The sequence below is a fragment of the Carcharodon carcharias genome (genome assembly GCF_017639515.1).
Source record: "Carcharodon carcharias isolate sCarCar2 chromosome 37 unlocalized genomic scaffold, sCarCar2.pri SUPER_37_unloc_1, whole genome shotgun sequence".
NCBI classification, from domain to species: domain Eukaryota; kingdom Metazoa; phylum Chordata; class Chondrichthyes; order Lamniformes; family Lamnidae; genus Carcharodon; species Carcharodon carcharias.
In genome coordinates, this window is record NW_024470758.1 from 516,852 (window position 1) to 533,973 (window position 17,122).

The window sequence follows — 17,122 nt, forward strand, 5'->3', positions numbered from 1 at the left end:
GAGGGAGTGCTGCACTGTTGGAGTGATACGGTTAGGCATTTCTTTATCCGTCAATCTTTTTAACCAGAAACAGATAATTTGCCATTATCACATTGCCGGTTATTTGGGATCTTGCTGTGTGAAAATTGGTGGCTAAGTTCCTCCTTTACCAAATCGACTCCTCTTCATCCAACTACCTCAATAACTGGGAAACTGTTTTGGAGGGACGTGGGATCAGTGAGGTACTGTAGTAGGTAAACACTTTATCTCGTGACTGACCTCAAGTTTCTGATCATCAGTTGTGAGGGTGTAGCGAGGGCGCAGTGAGGGGCTATTTGGCTGTGGAAGTGGCGCGGTTCAGCTTACCGTGCTGCCCGTTCGTGCTAGGTTCACAGATCACAGTCCGTCACAGTTCCTGCAATCATACACACACAGATCTCTGCCCCTCACAGTTCTGGCACTCACACACACAGATCACTGTCCCTCACAGTTCCTGCACTCACACAAACACAGATCACTGTCCCTCACAGTTCCTGCACTCACACACACACAGATCACTGTCCCTCACAGTTCCTGCACTCACACACACACAGATCACTGCCCCTCACAGTTCCTGCACTCACTCACAGACAGATCACTGCCCCTCACACTTCCTGCATTCTCAAACACACAGATCACTGCCCCTCACAGTTCCTGCACTCAAACACACAGATCACTGCCCCTCAGTTCCAGCACTCACACACACAGATCACTGCCCCTCACAGTTCCTGCACTCACACAAACACAGATCACTGTCCCTCACAGTTCCTGCACTCACACACACACAGATCACTGTCCCTCACAGTTCCTGCACTCACACACACACAGATCACTGTCCCTCACAGTTCCAGCACTCACACACACACAGATCACTGCCCCTCACAGTTCCTGCACTCACACAAACACAGATCACTGTCCCTCACAGTTCCTGCACTCACACAAACACAGATCACTGTCCCTCACAGTTCCTGCACTCACACACACACAGATCACTGTCCCTCACAGTTCCAGCACTCACACACACACAGATCACTGCCCCTCACAGTTCCTGCACTCACACAAACACAGATCACTGTCCCTCACAGTTCCTGCACTCACACACATACAGATCACTGTCCCTCACAGTTCCTGCACTCACACACACACAGATCACTGCCCCTCACATTTCCTGCACTCAAACAAACACAGATCACTGCCCCTCACAGTTCCTGCACTCACACACAGACAGATCACTGCCCCTCACACTTCCTGCATTCTCAAACACACAGATCACTGCCCCTCACAGTTCCTGCACTCAAACACACAGATCACTGCCCCACACAGTTCCTGCACTCACACACACAGATCACTGCCCCTCACAGTTCCTGCACTCTCACACAGACAGATCACTGCTCCTCACAGTTCCTGCACTCACACACAAGGACCACTGCCCCTCACAGTTCCTGCACACACACTTACACACAGATCACTGCTCCTCACAGTTTCTGCACTCACTCTCACACAGATCACTGCCCCTCACAGTTCCTGCACTCACACACACAGATCACTGCCCCTCACAGTTCCTGAACTCACACACACAGATCACTGCCCCTCACAGTTCCTGAACTCACACACACAGATCACTGCCCCTCACAGTTCCTGCACTCACACACAGATCACTGCCCCTCACAGTTCCTGAACTCACACACACAGATCACTGCCCCTCACAGTTCCTGAACTCACACACAGATCACTGCCCCTCACAGTTCCTGCACTCACACACACACAGATCACTGTCCCCTCACATTTCCAGCACTCAGACACACACAGATCACTGCCCCTCACAGTTCCTACACTCTCACACACACAGATCACTGCCCCTCACAGTTCCTGCACTCACACACACAGATCACTGCCCCTCACAGTTCCTCCACTCACACACACTCAGATCACTACCCCTCACAGTTCCTGCACTCACACACACACAGATCACTGCCCCTCACAGTCCCTGCACTCACACGCACACAGATCACTGCCCCTCACAGTTCCTACTCTCACACACACACAGATCACTGCCCCTCACAGTTCCTGCACTCACAGACACACAGAGCACTGCCCCTCACAGTTCCTGCACTCACACACACACAGATCACTGCCCCTCACAGTTCCTGCACTCACACACACACAGATCACTGCCCCTCACAGTTCCTGCACTCTCACACACACAGATCACTGCCCCTCACAGTTCCTGCACTCACACACAAACAGATCACTGCCCCTCACAGTTCCTGCACTCACACACACAGATCACTGCCGCTCACAGTTCCCGCACTCTCACACACACAGATCACTGCCCCTCACAGATCCTGCACTCTCACACAAACAGATCACTGCCCCTCACAGTTCCTGCACTCACACACACACAGATCACTGCCCCTCACAGTCCCTGCACTCACACACACAGATCACTGCCGCTCACAGTTCCTGCACACACACAAACACAGATCACTGCCCCTCACAGGTACTGCACTCACACACACACAGATCACAGCCCCTCACAGTTCCTGCACTAACAAACACACAGATCACTGTCCCTCACATTTCCTGCACTCACAGACACACAGATCACTGCCACTCACAATTCCTGCTCTCACACACACACAGATCACTGTCCCTCACATTTCCTGCACTCTCATACACACAGATCACTGCCGCTCACAGTTCCTGCACTCACACACACAAAGATCACTGTCCCTCACATTTCCTGCACTCTCACACACACAGATCACTGCCGCTCACATTTCCTGCACTCTCAAACACACAGACCCCTGCCCCTCACATTTCCTTAACTCTCACACACACAGATCACTGCCCCTCACAGTTCCTGCACTCTCACAAACACAGATCACTGCCCCTCACAGTTCCTGCACTCTCACACACACAGACCACTGCCCCTCACAGTTCCTGCACACAAACACACACAGATCACTGCTCCTCCCATGAGGGAAGGCTGCACTGTCAGAGGGTCAGTACTGAGGGAGAGTTGCACTGTCGGAGGGTCAGTACTGAGGGAGTGCTGCACTGTTGGAGGGTCAGTACTGAGGGAGTGCTGCACTGTCAGAGGTGCAGTACAGAGGGAGTCCTGCACTGTCAGAGGGTCAGTACTGAGGGAGTGCTGCACTGTCGGATGCTCAGTACTGACGGAGTGCTGCACTGTTGGAGGTTAAGTACTGAGGGAGTGCTGTACTGTCGGAGGGTCAGTACTGATGGAGTGCTGCACTGTTGGAGTCTCTGTACTGAGGGAGTGCTGTGCTGTCGGAGGGTCAGTATTGAGGGAGTGCTGCACTGTCAGAAGGTCAGTGCTGAGGGGGTGCTGCACAGTCAGAGGGTCAGTACTGAGGGAGTGCTGCACTGTCGGACGGTCAGTGCTGAGGTGTTGCTGCACTGTCAGTGGATCAGTACTGAGGGAGTGCTGCACTGTCGGATGCTCAGTACTAACGGAGTGCTGCACTGTTGGAGGTTAAGTACTGAGGGAGTGCTGTACTGTCGGAGGGTCAGTACTGATGGAGTGCTGCACTGTTGGAGTCTCTGTACTGAGGGAGTGCTGTGCTGTCGGAGGGTCAGTACTGAGGGAGTGCTGCACTGTCAGAAGGTCAGTGCTGAGGGGGTGCTGCACAGTCAGTGGGTCAGTACTGAGGGAGTGCTGCACCGTCGGAGGGTCAGTACTGAGGGAGTGCTGCACTGTCTGTGGGTCAGTACTGAGGGGTTGCTGCACTGTCAGTGGGTCAGTACTGAGGGAGCGCTGCACTGTCGGAGGGTCAGTACTGAGGGAGTGCTGCACTGTCGGAGGGTCAGTACTGAGGGAGTGCCAAACTGTCAGAGGGTCAGTACTGAGGGAGTGCCGCACTATTGGAGGGTCAGTACTGAGGGTGGGCTGCACTGTCGGATCACTGCCCCTCACAGTTCCTGTACTCTCACACACACAGATCACTGACCTTCACTGTTCCTGCACTCACATACACATATCACTGGCCCTCCCCTGAGGGAGGGCTGCACTGTCAGAGGATCAGTACTGAGGGAGTGCTGCACTGTCGGAGGGTCAGTACTGAGGGAGTGCTGCACTGTCGGAGGGTCAGTACTGAGGGAGTGCTGCACTGTCGGAGGGTCAGTACTGAGGGAGTGCTGCACTGTCGGAGGGTCAGTACTGAGGGAGTGCTGCACTGTCGGAGGGTCACTACTGAGGGAGTGTTGCACTGTCTGAGGATCAGTCCTGAGGGAGTGCTGCACTGTCGGAGGGTCAGTACTGAGGGAGTGCTGCACTGTCGGAGGGTCAGTACTGAGTGAGTGCCACACTATCAGAGGGTCAGTACTGAGGGAGTGCTGCACTGTCGGAAGATGAGTACTGAGGGAGAGGTGCACTGTTGGATGGTCATTACTTAGGAGGTGCTGCACTGTGGGAGGTTCAGTACTGAGGGTGTGCTGCACTGTCGGATCACTGCCCCTCACAGTTCCAGCACTCACACACACACAGATCACTGCCCCTCACAGTTCCTGTACTCTCACATCCACAGATCACTGCCCCTCACAGTTCCTGCACTCACACACACACAGATCACTGTCCCTCACAGTTCCTGTACTCTCACACACACAAATCACTGCCCCTCACTGTTCCTGCACTCCCACACAGACAGATCACAGCCCCTCACAAATCCTGCACTCACACACACACAGATCACTGCCCCGCACAGTTCCTGCACTCACACACACACAGATCACTGCCCCTCACAGTTCCAGCACTCACACACACACAGATCACTGTACCTCACAGTTCCTGCACACTCACACACACAGATCACTGCCGCTCACAGTTCCTGCACTCACACGCACACAGATCACTGCCCCTCACAGTTCCTGTACTCTCACACACACAGATCACTGCCCCACACAGTTCCTGCACTCACACACACACAGATCACTGTCCCTCACAGTTCCTGCACACTCACACACACAGATCACTGCCCATCACAGTTCCTGCACTCACACACACACAGATCACTGCCCCTCACAGTTCCTGCACTCACACACACACAGATCAGTTCCCCTCACAGTTCCTGCACTCTCACACACACATATCACTGCAACTCACATTTCCTGCACTCACAGACACACAGATCACTGCCACTCACAGTTCCTTCACTCACACACACACAGATCACCTTCCCTCACATTTCCTGCACTCTCACACACACAGATCACTGCCGCTCACATTTCCTGCACTCTCAAACACACAGACCCCTGCCCCTCACAGTTCCTTAACTCTCACACACACAGATCACTGCCACTCACAGTTCCTGCAGTCTCACACACACAGACCACTGCCCCTCAGGGTTGCTGCACTCTCACACACACTGATCACTGTCCCCTCAGGGTTGCTGCACTCTCACACACACAGATCACTGCCCCTCACAGTTCATCCACTCTCACAGACACAGACCACTGCCCCTCACAGTTCCTGCACTCTCACACACACAGATCACTGCCCCTCACAGTTCCTGCACTGTCACACACACAGATCACTGCCGCTCACAGTTCCTGCACTCTCATACACACAGATCACTGCCCCCTACAGTTCCTGCACTCACACACACACAGATCACTGCCCCCTACAGTTCCTGCACTCACACACACACAGATCACTGCCCCTCACAGTTCCTGCACTGTCACACACACAGATCACTGCCCCTCACCGTTCCTGCACTCTCATACACACAGATCACTGCCCCCTACAGTTCCTGCACTCTAACACACATAGATCGCTGCCCCTCACAGTTCCTGCTCTCTCACACACACAGATCACTGCAACTCATAATTTCTGCACTCACACACACAGATCACTGCCCCTCACTGTTCCTGCACTCTCACACACACAGATCACTGCCCCTCACAGTTTCTGCACTCACACACACACACATCAATGCCCCTCACAGTTCCTGCACTCACACACAGACAGATCACTGCCCCTCACAGTTCCTGCACTCACACACACACAGATCACTGCCCCTCACAGTTTCTGCACTCACACACACACAGATCACTTCCCCTCACATTTCCTGCACTCACACACACACAGATCACTGCCCCTCACAGTTTCTGCACTCACTCACACACAGATCACTGCCCCTCACAGTTTCTGCACTCACACTCACACACAGATCACTGCCCCTCACAGTTCCTGCACTCACACACACACAGATCACTGCCCCTCACAGTTCCTGCACTCACACACACACAGATCACTGTCCCTCACAGATCCTGCACTCACACACACACAGATCACTGCCCCTCACAGTTCCTGAACTCACACTTACACAGATCACTGCCCCTCACAGTTCCGGCACTCACACACACACAGATCACTGCCCCACACAGTTCCTGCACTCACACACACACAGATCACTGCCCCTCACAGTTCCTGCACTCACACACACACACAGATCACTGCCCCACACAGTTCCTGCACTCACATACACACAGATCTCTGCCCCTCACAGTTTCTGCACTCACACACACACACAGATCACTGCCCCTCACAGTTCCAGCACTCACACACACAGATCACTGCCCCTCACAGTTCCTGAACTCACACACACAGATCACTGCCCCTCACAGTTCCTGAACTCACACACACAGATCACTGCCCCTCACAGTTCCTGCATTCACACATGCACAGATCACTGCCCCTCACAGTTCCTGCTCTCACACACACACACACCACATAGACCACTGCCGCCCTCCAGTGGCATAGGCAGAAACTGCACGCCGTGTTGCCTGTTCTCAGTTGCGCAAACGCACAATCTTCCAGACTTCTGTGTACGAATGTTCACGAATGTGCACAGGTTTATGTGCATCTGTAGAAAGGGGTAAAGATATATTTTTGTGTGTTTCTGTGTGTATGTTTCTCTGTGTCTGTGTTTTTTTGTGCCTGTGTGTGTGTGCCTGTAACTTTGTGTGTGTGTGTTCTCTGTGCACCTTTGTTTGTGTGTCTGTGTGTATGTGAGTGTGTGTGTGAGTTTTTTTGTGTGTATGCATGTCCGTGTCTGTTTGTCCCTGTGCATTTGTTTTTGTATGTTAGTGTGTCTGCCTGTTTGTGGGTGTATGTTTGAATGTGTCAGTGTGTGTGAGTGTGTACGTGTGTTTCTGTTTATTTCAGTGTATGTGCATGTGTTTTTGTGTTTGTGAGTTTGTGTGCCTGTCTGTATGCCAGTGCGTCTGTGTCTGTGTCTCTGTGTGCATGTGACTGTTTATGTGTATGTGAATGCATGTGTGTCTGTGTTTGAGTGTGTGTGTCTGTGTGCTTGTTTGTGTGTCTGTGTGTGTTTATGTGTATCTGTTTTTTGTCTGTGTGATCCTGTGTATTTGTGTGTGTCTGTGTGTGTTTATGTACACGATTAAGTGTGTGTGGGTGTGACCAACAAATAGCGTCCCTCTCCTGGGGCTTCCCCAGTGCCATCTCACCTGTGTTGGCGGAGTCGGGAGTGGAGTGTGTGACAGGGAAGCTGAAGGATCTCCTGAGAGTGGGAGTTGGGCTGTCCAAGCTGATACTCTTGGTGCGCTTCCGACACTCCATCACCAACAGGCTCTTACACTGCTTGTGGCAACTGATCCCACAGGCTGTAGAGGAAACAGGCCGAGATAGATGGTCAGACACTGGGAGGGGAGTCTGGTAACACAGACAGGCAGATAGACAGAGTGAGAGAGAGATAGAAAGAGAGAGAGAGAAACAGAGAGAGACACAGAGAGAGAGAGAGGCAGAGAGAGAGAAAGAGAGACCGAGACTGAGAGAAACAGAGAGAGAGAGAGATGGGCAGACAGGGAGAGAGATACAGAGACAGAGGGAGGGGGAGAAAAATATAGAGAGACAGAGAGAGAGAGACATAGGGAGACACAGACAGGTGCACAGACACACACACAGACAGATACACCGACAGATACACAGACACACAGGCCCGCACACAGACAGATATACAGAGACACGTAGAGACACACAGACACACACACAGATGGTTACACAGACACACACAGATACACAGAGACACACACACATAGAGACAGAAAGACACATACACAGACACACACACATACTCAGAAACAGATACACAGAACTGCACACATAAACACACAGACACAGACACTGTGTCTCATTGAGACACAGACACAAATGCACACACATCACCCCCACCCCCTAGGCGATTTAGTCACACTAATGTTCCAGACTTCAATTGCAGTTTTGCCTTTGACCTCAAGGCCAGCAGGCAAGTTAAGAACGATCCCAATGGGATCCACTCCTGTACCCCGGGCTGTGGGAATGAAGCGAGGAGTGTGACACTGAATATACACAGATAACCCATTGGGATTGGATTCCTAATCCACCGAACCTCATTCCCATCTTCTGGAAAATGATAGGGAGTCTGGCCCAGCGGGAGAGAGACAGAGAGAGAGAAAGAGACAGAGAAAGAGACAGAGAGACAGAGAAAGGGTGGAGGGGTTGATGTTAGTCTCCTCCATCATTCCAAACACCTCCCCTTCTTCTTCCTCATCCCTCACTCCGTCCCTTCAACTCACATGTTCCCCTCCTCCTCTTCCCCACCCCACCCCACCCCCGGGTCGACTATTCCCTTCTGCCATTCCGGACACCCTCCGAGCACCTGGTTCCAGTACTGCCCATTTTTTCTCTCTCTCTCTCTCTCTCTCTCTCTCCCCCTCTCTGCATCCCCCTCCCCTATTCGGTTGGCCCGGTTGGCAGATCCCTACCCACGAGAGTCCGAGACCGGACCTGGTGGGGGCTGGGGGCTGGGGGCTTGTGAGGCGCCGCCTTGGGGGTGGCGTGGGTGGGCTGGTTGGTTGGGTGGGGGTGGGGCCAGGGCGCCGGATTACCTGCGCGACCCCATCAAGCTCGCCAACGGGGCCCAAACGGCCAAGGGATGGCACAGGCCTCGGCAGGGCGACCTCCGACCCTCCTCTCGGGTCAAAGGGCGCGAGCACCATCTTGGACACGTGCTGAGGTCAAAGAGAAGCAACCATGACAAACTTTTTACAAAGGGGCCAATATTACCCCGGTTAGACCACACCTGGAGCCGCTCTGGGCACCACACCCTAGGAAGGATATAGTGACCATGGGGGGAGCGCAGTGTCGATTTACCAGGACGATACCTGGACTCCAAAGGGTTAAATTACGAGGCGAGGTGACACAAACTGGGGTCGTATTCCCTGGAATTTAGAAAGTTAAGGGGGGGGGGGGGTGGATTTGATTGAAGTTTTCAAGATATGAAGGGGGAGCAGATAGGGTGGAGAGAGAGAGAAACTATTGCCGCTGGTTGGGGGAGGCCAGAACGAGGGTGGGTGGCGGGGGGGAGTGGTGGGGGAAGAGTCTAAAAATGAGAGGCAGACCTTTCAGGAGTGAGATTAGGAACCACTCCCACACACACAAAGGGTGGGAGAAGGTTGGAAACTCTCCCCCTGCAAACGGCGATCGATGCTGGACCGATTGTTAACTTTAAATCCGAGGTTGATAGATCTTTGTTAACCAGAGGGATTAAGAGATATGGAGCCAGGCCACAGGTCGATGATCTCATTGAACGGCGGAACAGGCTGGAGGGGCCGAGTGGCCTCCTCCTGTTTCGATGGTCTTCAGACGAGGGGGCTGCCCAGCCACCGGGGGGTGGGGTGCGGGGGTGGGTGGTGGGGGTGGGGGACACATGCACACTTACCTCGACACTTGTATCCTTGTTTATACAGGCCCCAGATCTGTGGTGGACGAAAGGAAAGAGGGTCAGGACAAGGCAGCGAATGAGAACGTCCGAGATGGTCATGAGGCCCTGAGTGGCTCAGAGCAGCGGCTTCTGATAGGCCTAGGCCCTGGGCTGGTTCCAGTGCAGGTGGAGGGAGCAGTGGTCAGCCAGCCGAGTACCCGCGGGTTGTCTCCTCTCCCGACATCGCCCCCCCACCACCACCCCCACCCCCCCCCACCACCCCCAACCCCCAACCCCCCTCCCATAGCTCAATCGGGAACTTAAGCATCGAAAGGCCCCTGATGGCGCTCGACAAGCGGCCTGTGATCGGGCTCCTCCCTGGGAGGCCTCAGTCAGGCCTGGGGGAGACACTCCGCTGCCTCCCGGCCACGGCTGAGCGGCCGGCACTCCGGACTCGGGCTCAGGAGGTCAGGGGTTCGGAGTCCGGCTCCAGGGGGCTTGGACTTCCTTATCCTGGCCCACACTTTGAGTAGCTGTACTTCAGGAGCGCTGAGGGAGTGCTGCACTGTCGGAGGGTCAGTGCTGAGGGAGTGCTGCACTGTCGGAGGGTCAGTACTGAGGGAGCACTGCACTGTCGGAGGGTCAGTACTGAGAGAGCACTGCATTGTCGGAGGGTCATTACTGAGGGAGTGCTGCACTGTCAGAGGGTCATTACTGAGGGAGTACTGCACTGTCGGAGGGTCAGTACTAAGGGAGCACTGCACTGTCAGAGGGTCAGTACTGAGGGAGTGCTGCACTGTCAGAGGGTCATTACTGAGGGAGTGCTGCACTGTCGGAGGGTCATTACTGAGGGAGCACTGCACTGTCAGAGGGTCAGTACTGAGGGAGAGCTGCACTGTCAGAGGGTCAGTACTGAGGGAGTGCTGCACTGTCAAAGGGTCAGTACTGAGGGAGTGCTGCACTGTCAGAGGGTCAGTACTGAGGGAGTGCTGCACTGTCAGAGGGTCAGTACTGAGGGAGTGCTGCACTGTCAAAGGGTCAGTGCTGAGGGAGTGCTGCACTGTCAGAGGGTCAGTACTGAGGGAGTGCTGCACTGTCGGAGGGTCAGTACTGAGGGAGTGCTGCACTGCCAGAGGGTCAGTACTGAGGGAGTGCTGCACTGTCGGAGGGTCAGTGCTGAGGGAGTGCTGCACTGTCGGAGGGTCAGTACTGAGGGAGTGCTGCACTGTCGGAGGGTCAGTGCTGAGGGAATGTTGCTCTGTCAGAGGGTCAGTGCTGAGGGAGTGCTGCACAATTGGAGGGTAAGTAATGAGGGAGTGCTGCACTGTCGGAGGGTCAGTGCTGAGGGAGTGCTGCACTGCCGGAGGGTCAGTGCTGAGGGAGTGCTGCACTGTCAGAGGGTCAGTACTGAGGGAGTGCAGAACTGTCCCTGGTCCCTGTCTAACTCGGGCTGTCCTGGTCCCTGTCCAACCCGGGCTGTTCTGGTCCCTGTCTATCCTGGGCTGTCCTGGTCCCTGTCTATCCTGGGCTCGGACCCGCGATGGCTCATACATACAAAGTTCTTGCAGTGTTCACAGAAGGTGGGTTTCAGGTAGGTAGTCTCTGTGAAATTGTGGATGAATCCCATCTTGCAGTTGAGCAGAGAGTTCGCTTGCATGAAATAGGTTATCATCTCGTCCCTGCTGATCTGTCCATCACTGTGAGAGAAGGGGAAACTCGCTGGGGTCACAGGATAACAACACGAGGAGCACATTCTGGCTACCAAACCCCCCCGACATCTCAGCCCTACTTGTCACAAGATCCCCGGAGCATCCATTCCCAGCCACACCTCATGAACCTGCCTGTCAAGCCTGCCCCACCATTTAATTAGGTCATGGCTGATCTGAAGCTTAACTGCCTCCACCCACCTTGGCTCCATAACCATCCATAGACTCTTAACCCAACAAAAAACTATCAATCTCAGTTTTGAGGCTCAGACACCTGACTGGACACCATAATGAAGTTAGTCGTGGTTAGATTGAAGGCTTAGACATAGAGAGCCTGGCCTCATAAAAGGTCTCCATGCTGCGGGGAGCATCTGGGCAATAGTGAGCACATTACACAGTTCCACTTGGCTGGTGGACCTAACCGGCACATTAATTCCCATCTTAACGTCGTAGTTGTGTTCCTGAGAAGTGAGACTTTAGTCAAACAACGTTAAGCAAATCAGATTTTCCCATAATGTATCTGGAGTTAGGTTCATTTGGACATTTAACCTTTATTGACAGAAGTTCTCACCACTGAACACACTGACAGTGAGAAAAGAATCATTAAACATGGGGCAATTGGACAGAATGGAGGCTTAGGATGTTCGGGTAAAATTGTAGGGGTAAAGAACATTGAGAAAGAGACTGCACATTGTGAGTATTCCAGAGAGAGGCAGAGAGAAAGAGAGAGAGAGACACAGACACACAGAGGCAGAAAGACAGTGAGACAGAGACGGAGAGAGAGAGAGAGAGGGATAGAGCAGAGGCAGAGAGACAGTGAGACAGAGAAGGAGAGAGAGATAAAGGAATAGAGCAGGGAGAATGTTGAGAGAGAGAGACGGGGCAGAGGCAGAGAGACAGAGACAGAGGGAGACAGGGAGAGAGAGGAATAAAGCAGGAAAAATGACAGAGAGATTGAGAAAGAGTCAAAAAGAGACAAACAGAGAGAGATAGAGATGGAGAGAGAGAGAGAGCCTGGGAGAGACAGAGAGAGAGAAGGATAGAGCAGGGGGAATGTGTGCGTGAAAGAGAGAGACAGAGACAGAGAGACAGAAATGGAGAGAGGGGGAGACAGGGAGAGAGAGAGAGAGACAGAGGGAGGGAGAGAGATGGAGATAGAGAGACAGACAGACAGACATGGAGAGAGAAAGAGAGACAGAGACAGAGAGACAGAAATGGAGAGAGAGAGAGAGACAGATGGAGACAGGAGAGAGAGAGAGAGAGATACAAACAGGGAGATAGAGAGACAGGCAGACAGACAGGGGGGAGAGAGAGAGAGACAGAGGGAGAGAGACAGAGGGAGGGAGAGAGATGGAGATAGAGAGACAGGCAGACAGACAGGGGGGAGAGAGAGAGAGAGACGGAGGGAGAGAGACAGAGGGAGGGAGAGAGATGGAGATTGAGAGACAGGCAGACAGACAGGAAGAGAGAGAGACCGAGATATACAAACAGGAAGAGAAAGAGAGACATACACAGACAGGCAGGGAGAGAGAGAGACAGACAAACACAGAGAGAGCGAAGAAACTGCGGTGTTAAAAACTCATGAGAACAATCTGAAGTGTCCAGAAAAGATTTAGTGAGAGAAACAGAGTTGAAATTGTTCATATCTTTGTCAGTTTGGATGTATTTTATTGTTGGACCTGGTGCCAGTGTGCTTATCCCTGTCAGGTCCTCAGTCTGTTTCAGAGACCATTCCTTTCCCTCACAGACAGACTGCATTCAGCTATTCACTATTTAAACAGGGAGGAGTCCCTGTACTGAGAATCTGGATGTGGAGGCGTTAGAGAGGGAACAGCCTCTCGGGAATGGTCTCAGGGGTGAGGGACTTCAGTTAAGCAGGTAGACTGGGGAAGTTGGGACTGCTCCTCTTGGCGAAGAGAAGGCTGAGGGGAGATTTTGTTAGGGGCGTTCATAAAGCATGAGGGGCCTGGACAGAGTCGACGGGGAGAAACTCTTCCCCTTGGCGGAAGGATCCAGAATGAGAGGGCACAGGTTTAAGGTCATCGGTCAGAGAAGCAACGGGGGGAGGCGAGGAGAAACTTTCTCCGGCCGCGAGGGGTTAGGGCCTGGAAGGCGCTGCCCGAGAGGGTGGAGGTTCCATCCAAGCGGGAACTGGATTAGCACCTGAAGAGAAAAGAGGTAACTGGGACGGGGTGGTGGGGGGGGTGGTAAAGGGGGAGTGGGACGAGCTGAGTCGCTCCTGCAGGGGGCCGACACAGGCAACAACAGGGCTGAGTGGCCTCATCCTATAGCTTCAGGAGAGCAAGCCTTTGTGTGAAGGCCGAGCCATTTGGAGCAGGGGGGGGTGGTGGTGGGGGGCGTTGGTGGGCGAGGTGCCGAGGCTGGGGTATTAGGGTGGGAACAGGGAGCGGGCGAAGAGGTGGAGGAGGCTGGTCAAAGGCAGGGAGCATTGGCGAGAAGTAGGCCAACATGGCCCCGGCTACTCATGGATGAAGAGAAACAAGGTGGGGGCAGGACGTTCGAGTCAGGACACGGTGGGTTTGTTGACCCGGTTTGGGTTCCAAAGGTGCCCAAGGTTACCCTGGACTTACAGCCCGAAATGAGGCCATTCGGCCCATCTGTTCCGTGCAGGTGTTTATACTCCACACAAACCTCCCCCCAACCCCTCTTCATCTCCCCAACCCCACCTCCCCCATCAACCATCTTTCCACTCCTCTCTCCCTCATGTGTTTATCCAGCTTCCCCCTGAAGTGTATCGACACTATTCCCCTCAACTGCTCCCTGTGGGAGACGGTTCCACGTTCTCCCTGCTCTCTGGGCAAAGACGCTCCTCCTGAATTCCCGGTCGGATTTATCAGTGGCTCCGGTATGTTGGTGGCTCCCTGGGTCTGGCTTCTCCACATAAGATGGTGAAAGTCAGGGGACCAGGGAGGCAACAGAATGTACAGTAACGTTTACCCCGATCCTGGCAGACTCTGCGATCCATGACTCACTTATTTTCATCCAAAACGCTGAACCTGTCCAGGTAGGGGAAGTTGGAAGATATGATGCTGAACTCCTTCTGGGAGATGTAACCATCCTGGTCAACATCAAAGTTCCTAAAAACGGACTGCAGCAGAGAGAGAGAGAGAGAGAGAAAACGTCAGAGAATGTCACTTTGACCCACTGTAAATTAGACTGCGGAACTAAAGTCACCGGTTACACAGGGGGACAAGCTCATCCAATTAGGAAACACGGAGGTGACCTCTCTCATCTCAAAGTCAGTTTATCGGGGGTTCGATCGCACTCCAGGGAAATGAGCCCTCGAGTCCAGGCCAATGCTCCCAGTGCCGGTGCCAGTGCTGAGGGAGTGCTGCACTGTCAGAGGGTCAGTACTGAGGGAGTGCTGCACTGTCAGAGGGTCAGTACTGAGGGAGTGCTGCACTGTCAGAAGGTCAGTACTGAGGGAGTGCTGCACTGTCGGAGGGTCAGTACTGAGGGAGTGATGCACTGTCGGAGGGTCAGTACTGAGGGAGTGCTGCACTGTCGGAGGATCAGTACTGAGGGAGTGCTGCACTGTCGGAGGGTCAGTACTGAGGGAGTGCTGCACTGTCAGAGGGTCAGTACTGAGGGAGTGCTGCACTGTCGGAGGGTCAGTACTGAGGGAGTGCTGCACTGTCGGTGGGTCAGTACTGAGGGAGTGCTGCACTGTCGGAGGTGCCGTCTTTTGGATCAGGCGTTAAACCGAATTCCCGGCTGCCCCCTTAATTGGATGTGAATGATCCCACAGCCGCTTTGGAAGAAGAGCTGGTGGCGGGTTGGGTGGGGGGGGGGGGTGGTGGGATTGGAGGGTGGGCGGGGTTGTGGATGGGGGTTTTGGGTGGGGCGGGGTTGGGGGTTGGGGCGGTTGTGGTGGGGCAGGGTTGGGTGGGGTGGGGTTCGGGGTGGGGGGTTTGTGCGGGGCGGTTGTGGTGGGCCGGTGGGGGGCAGTTCACCCCGGCGCTTTGGGGGCCAACGTTTACCCCTTAACCAACGTCGGCAAAATCGGCGAACCGGGTGACGACCCCGTTGGCCGTCGGCGGGATCTTGCTGTGCGCTAGTTGGCCGCCGCGTCTCTTGCATGGCGACAGTGACCGGCGTTCCGAAAGCGCCTCCTTGACTGTGAGGCCCTTTGGGACAGCCTGAGGTGGTGAGAGGGGTGAGCTCAGTCCAGATTGGTTCTATCTGGTGACGACACCGAATTAAAGCCCCATACATTGTACCGTCTGTCACCTGCCCCCCGGGACATCACAGCCAAAAATCTCGCAGAGGGATCTGGGTGTCCTGGTGGATGAAGAGGGAGCTAGTTACTGGCGATTTACCAATTGCACCCCCCCTCAGATGGGGTTGGACTAAAGTCTCAAATGGCCTTCTTCATCCACCCATTGGGTTAATCTTCCAACTTGACCCATCTCCTTAGGCAAGTCTCCTCAGCTGCCTCAATAGTGCCCCCAATCCACCCCCCACCCCCCACCCCAATCATTATCAGCGCCCCTCCAGCAATGTGGCTTCTTCTCTTCCCCCCCCACCCCAACTATCGCCGCTCCCGGCAACCCCACCCACCCCCCCCCCCGGCCGACCATACCCGCTTCTTGGCCAGCTCCCACCCCGCTTCGGCTCACCGACCCCCACAGCGGCAACGCCCAGCTCCGCCACCCCACCATCTGACCGCGGTGCCAGCCTCCACGAGGGTGGGGTGGGGGTGCAAAGACAGGGGCCATTGCTGCCCTCCCCACCTCTCCCTCCTCCCAGCACGACCACCCGTCCGTTGGCGCTGAGGCCAACTGCCCCCCCCACCCCACCCCCACCACCCCCAAACCCCCCCCCCCCCCGCCTCACCATTTCAAGGCTGAGCGGGGGGATCCTTGGTGATCCCAGCCTCTCATTTATCCACCAACAGACCTGGGGACCACACGTCCGAGACCTCATCGCTCCACCTCCTTGACCTGTAACATCCCTTCTAGACCCTTAGGCCGCCTGGTATCCAACCGAATAAATCCTTTCGTTTCAAACCCATGCAAGCCCCGCTGCTAAGCGCTGCTATCTGTGTATCACCACGAAGATAGGGAGGAGGAGAAGCTGGAGGAGGAGAGGGCGTAAGGAGGCTGAAAAGGGAGTTAGGTGGGTTAAGCGAGCGGGCAAAAGAATTGGCAGACGGAGGGTTACGCGGGATGAAGTCAACTTCCCCACTTAGGCAGGGAGAATAGAGAAGCCGCGTACCCAATGGAGAGAGCCTGCAAGAACTCTGAGGTACGGAGAGATCTGGGCGTCCTGGTACATGAATCACAAGAACTTAGTACACAGATGCAGCAAGTGATTAGGAAGGCAAATGGGATGTTGGTGTTTATTGCCGGGGGAATAGAATATAAATGTAGGGATGTCTTGCAGCAGTTGGTGAGACCACATCTGGAGCACTGTGCACAGTTTTGGTCTCCTTTCTTAAGAAAGGATGTAAACAGCATCAGAAGCAGTTCAGAGGAGGTTCACTCGACTCATTCCTGGGATGATGGGATGGTTATCCGGTGAGGAAAGGCTGGACAGGCTGAACCTGTGTCCATTGGAGTTCAGAAGAATGAGAGGTGATCTTATTGCAGATCCTGACAGGGTGGAGGCTGAGAGGATGTTCCCCCTCCTGAGAGACTAGAACGAGGG

General features: G+C 54.3%; 1 protein-coding gene across 3 annotated transcripts in view; it reads right to left on the reverse strand.

Moving 5' to 3' along the window:
* Positions 1-17,122, reverse strand: part of LOC121274604 (RAS guanyl-releasing protein 2-like) — a 78,469-nt gene that overhangs the window by 12,112 nt on the left and 49,235 nt on the right. For all 3 annotated transcript variants that reach the window (XM_041181944.1, XM_041181946.1, XM_041181947.1), the window contains exons 12-15: positions 14,446-14,561; positions 11,302-11,443; positions 9,765-9,801; positions 7,513-7,668 (exon numbers count right to left, since the gene is read on the reverse strand). In XM_041181944.1, coding sequence (XP_041037878.1) covers positions 7,513-7,668; positions 9,765-9,801; positions 11,302-11,443; positions 14,446-14,561 — 451 coding nt within the window. The remainder of the gene's footprint in view (positions 1-7,512; positions 7,669-9,764; positions 9,802-11,301; positions 11,444-14,445; positions 14,562-17,122) is intronic.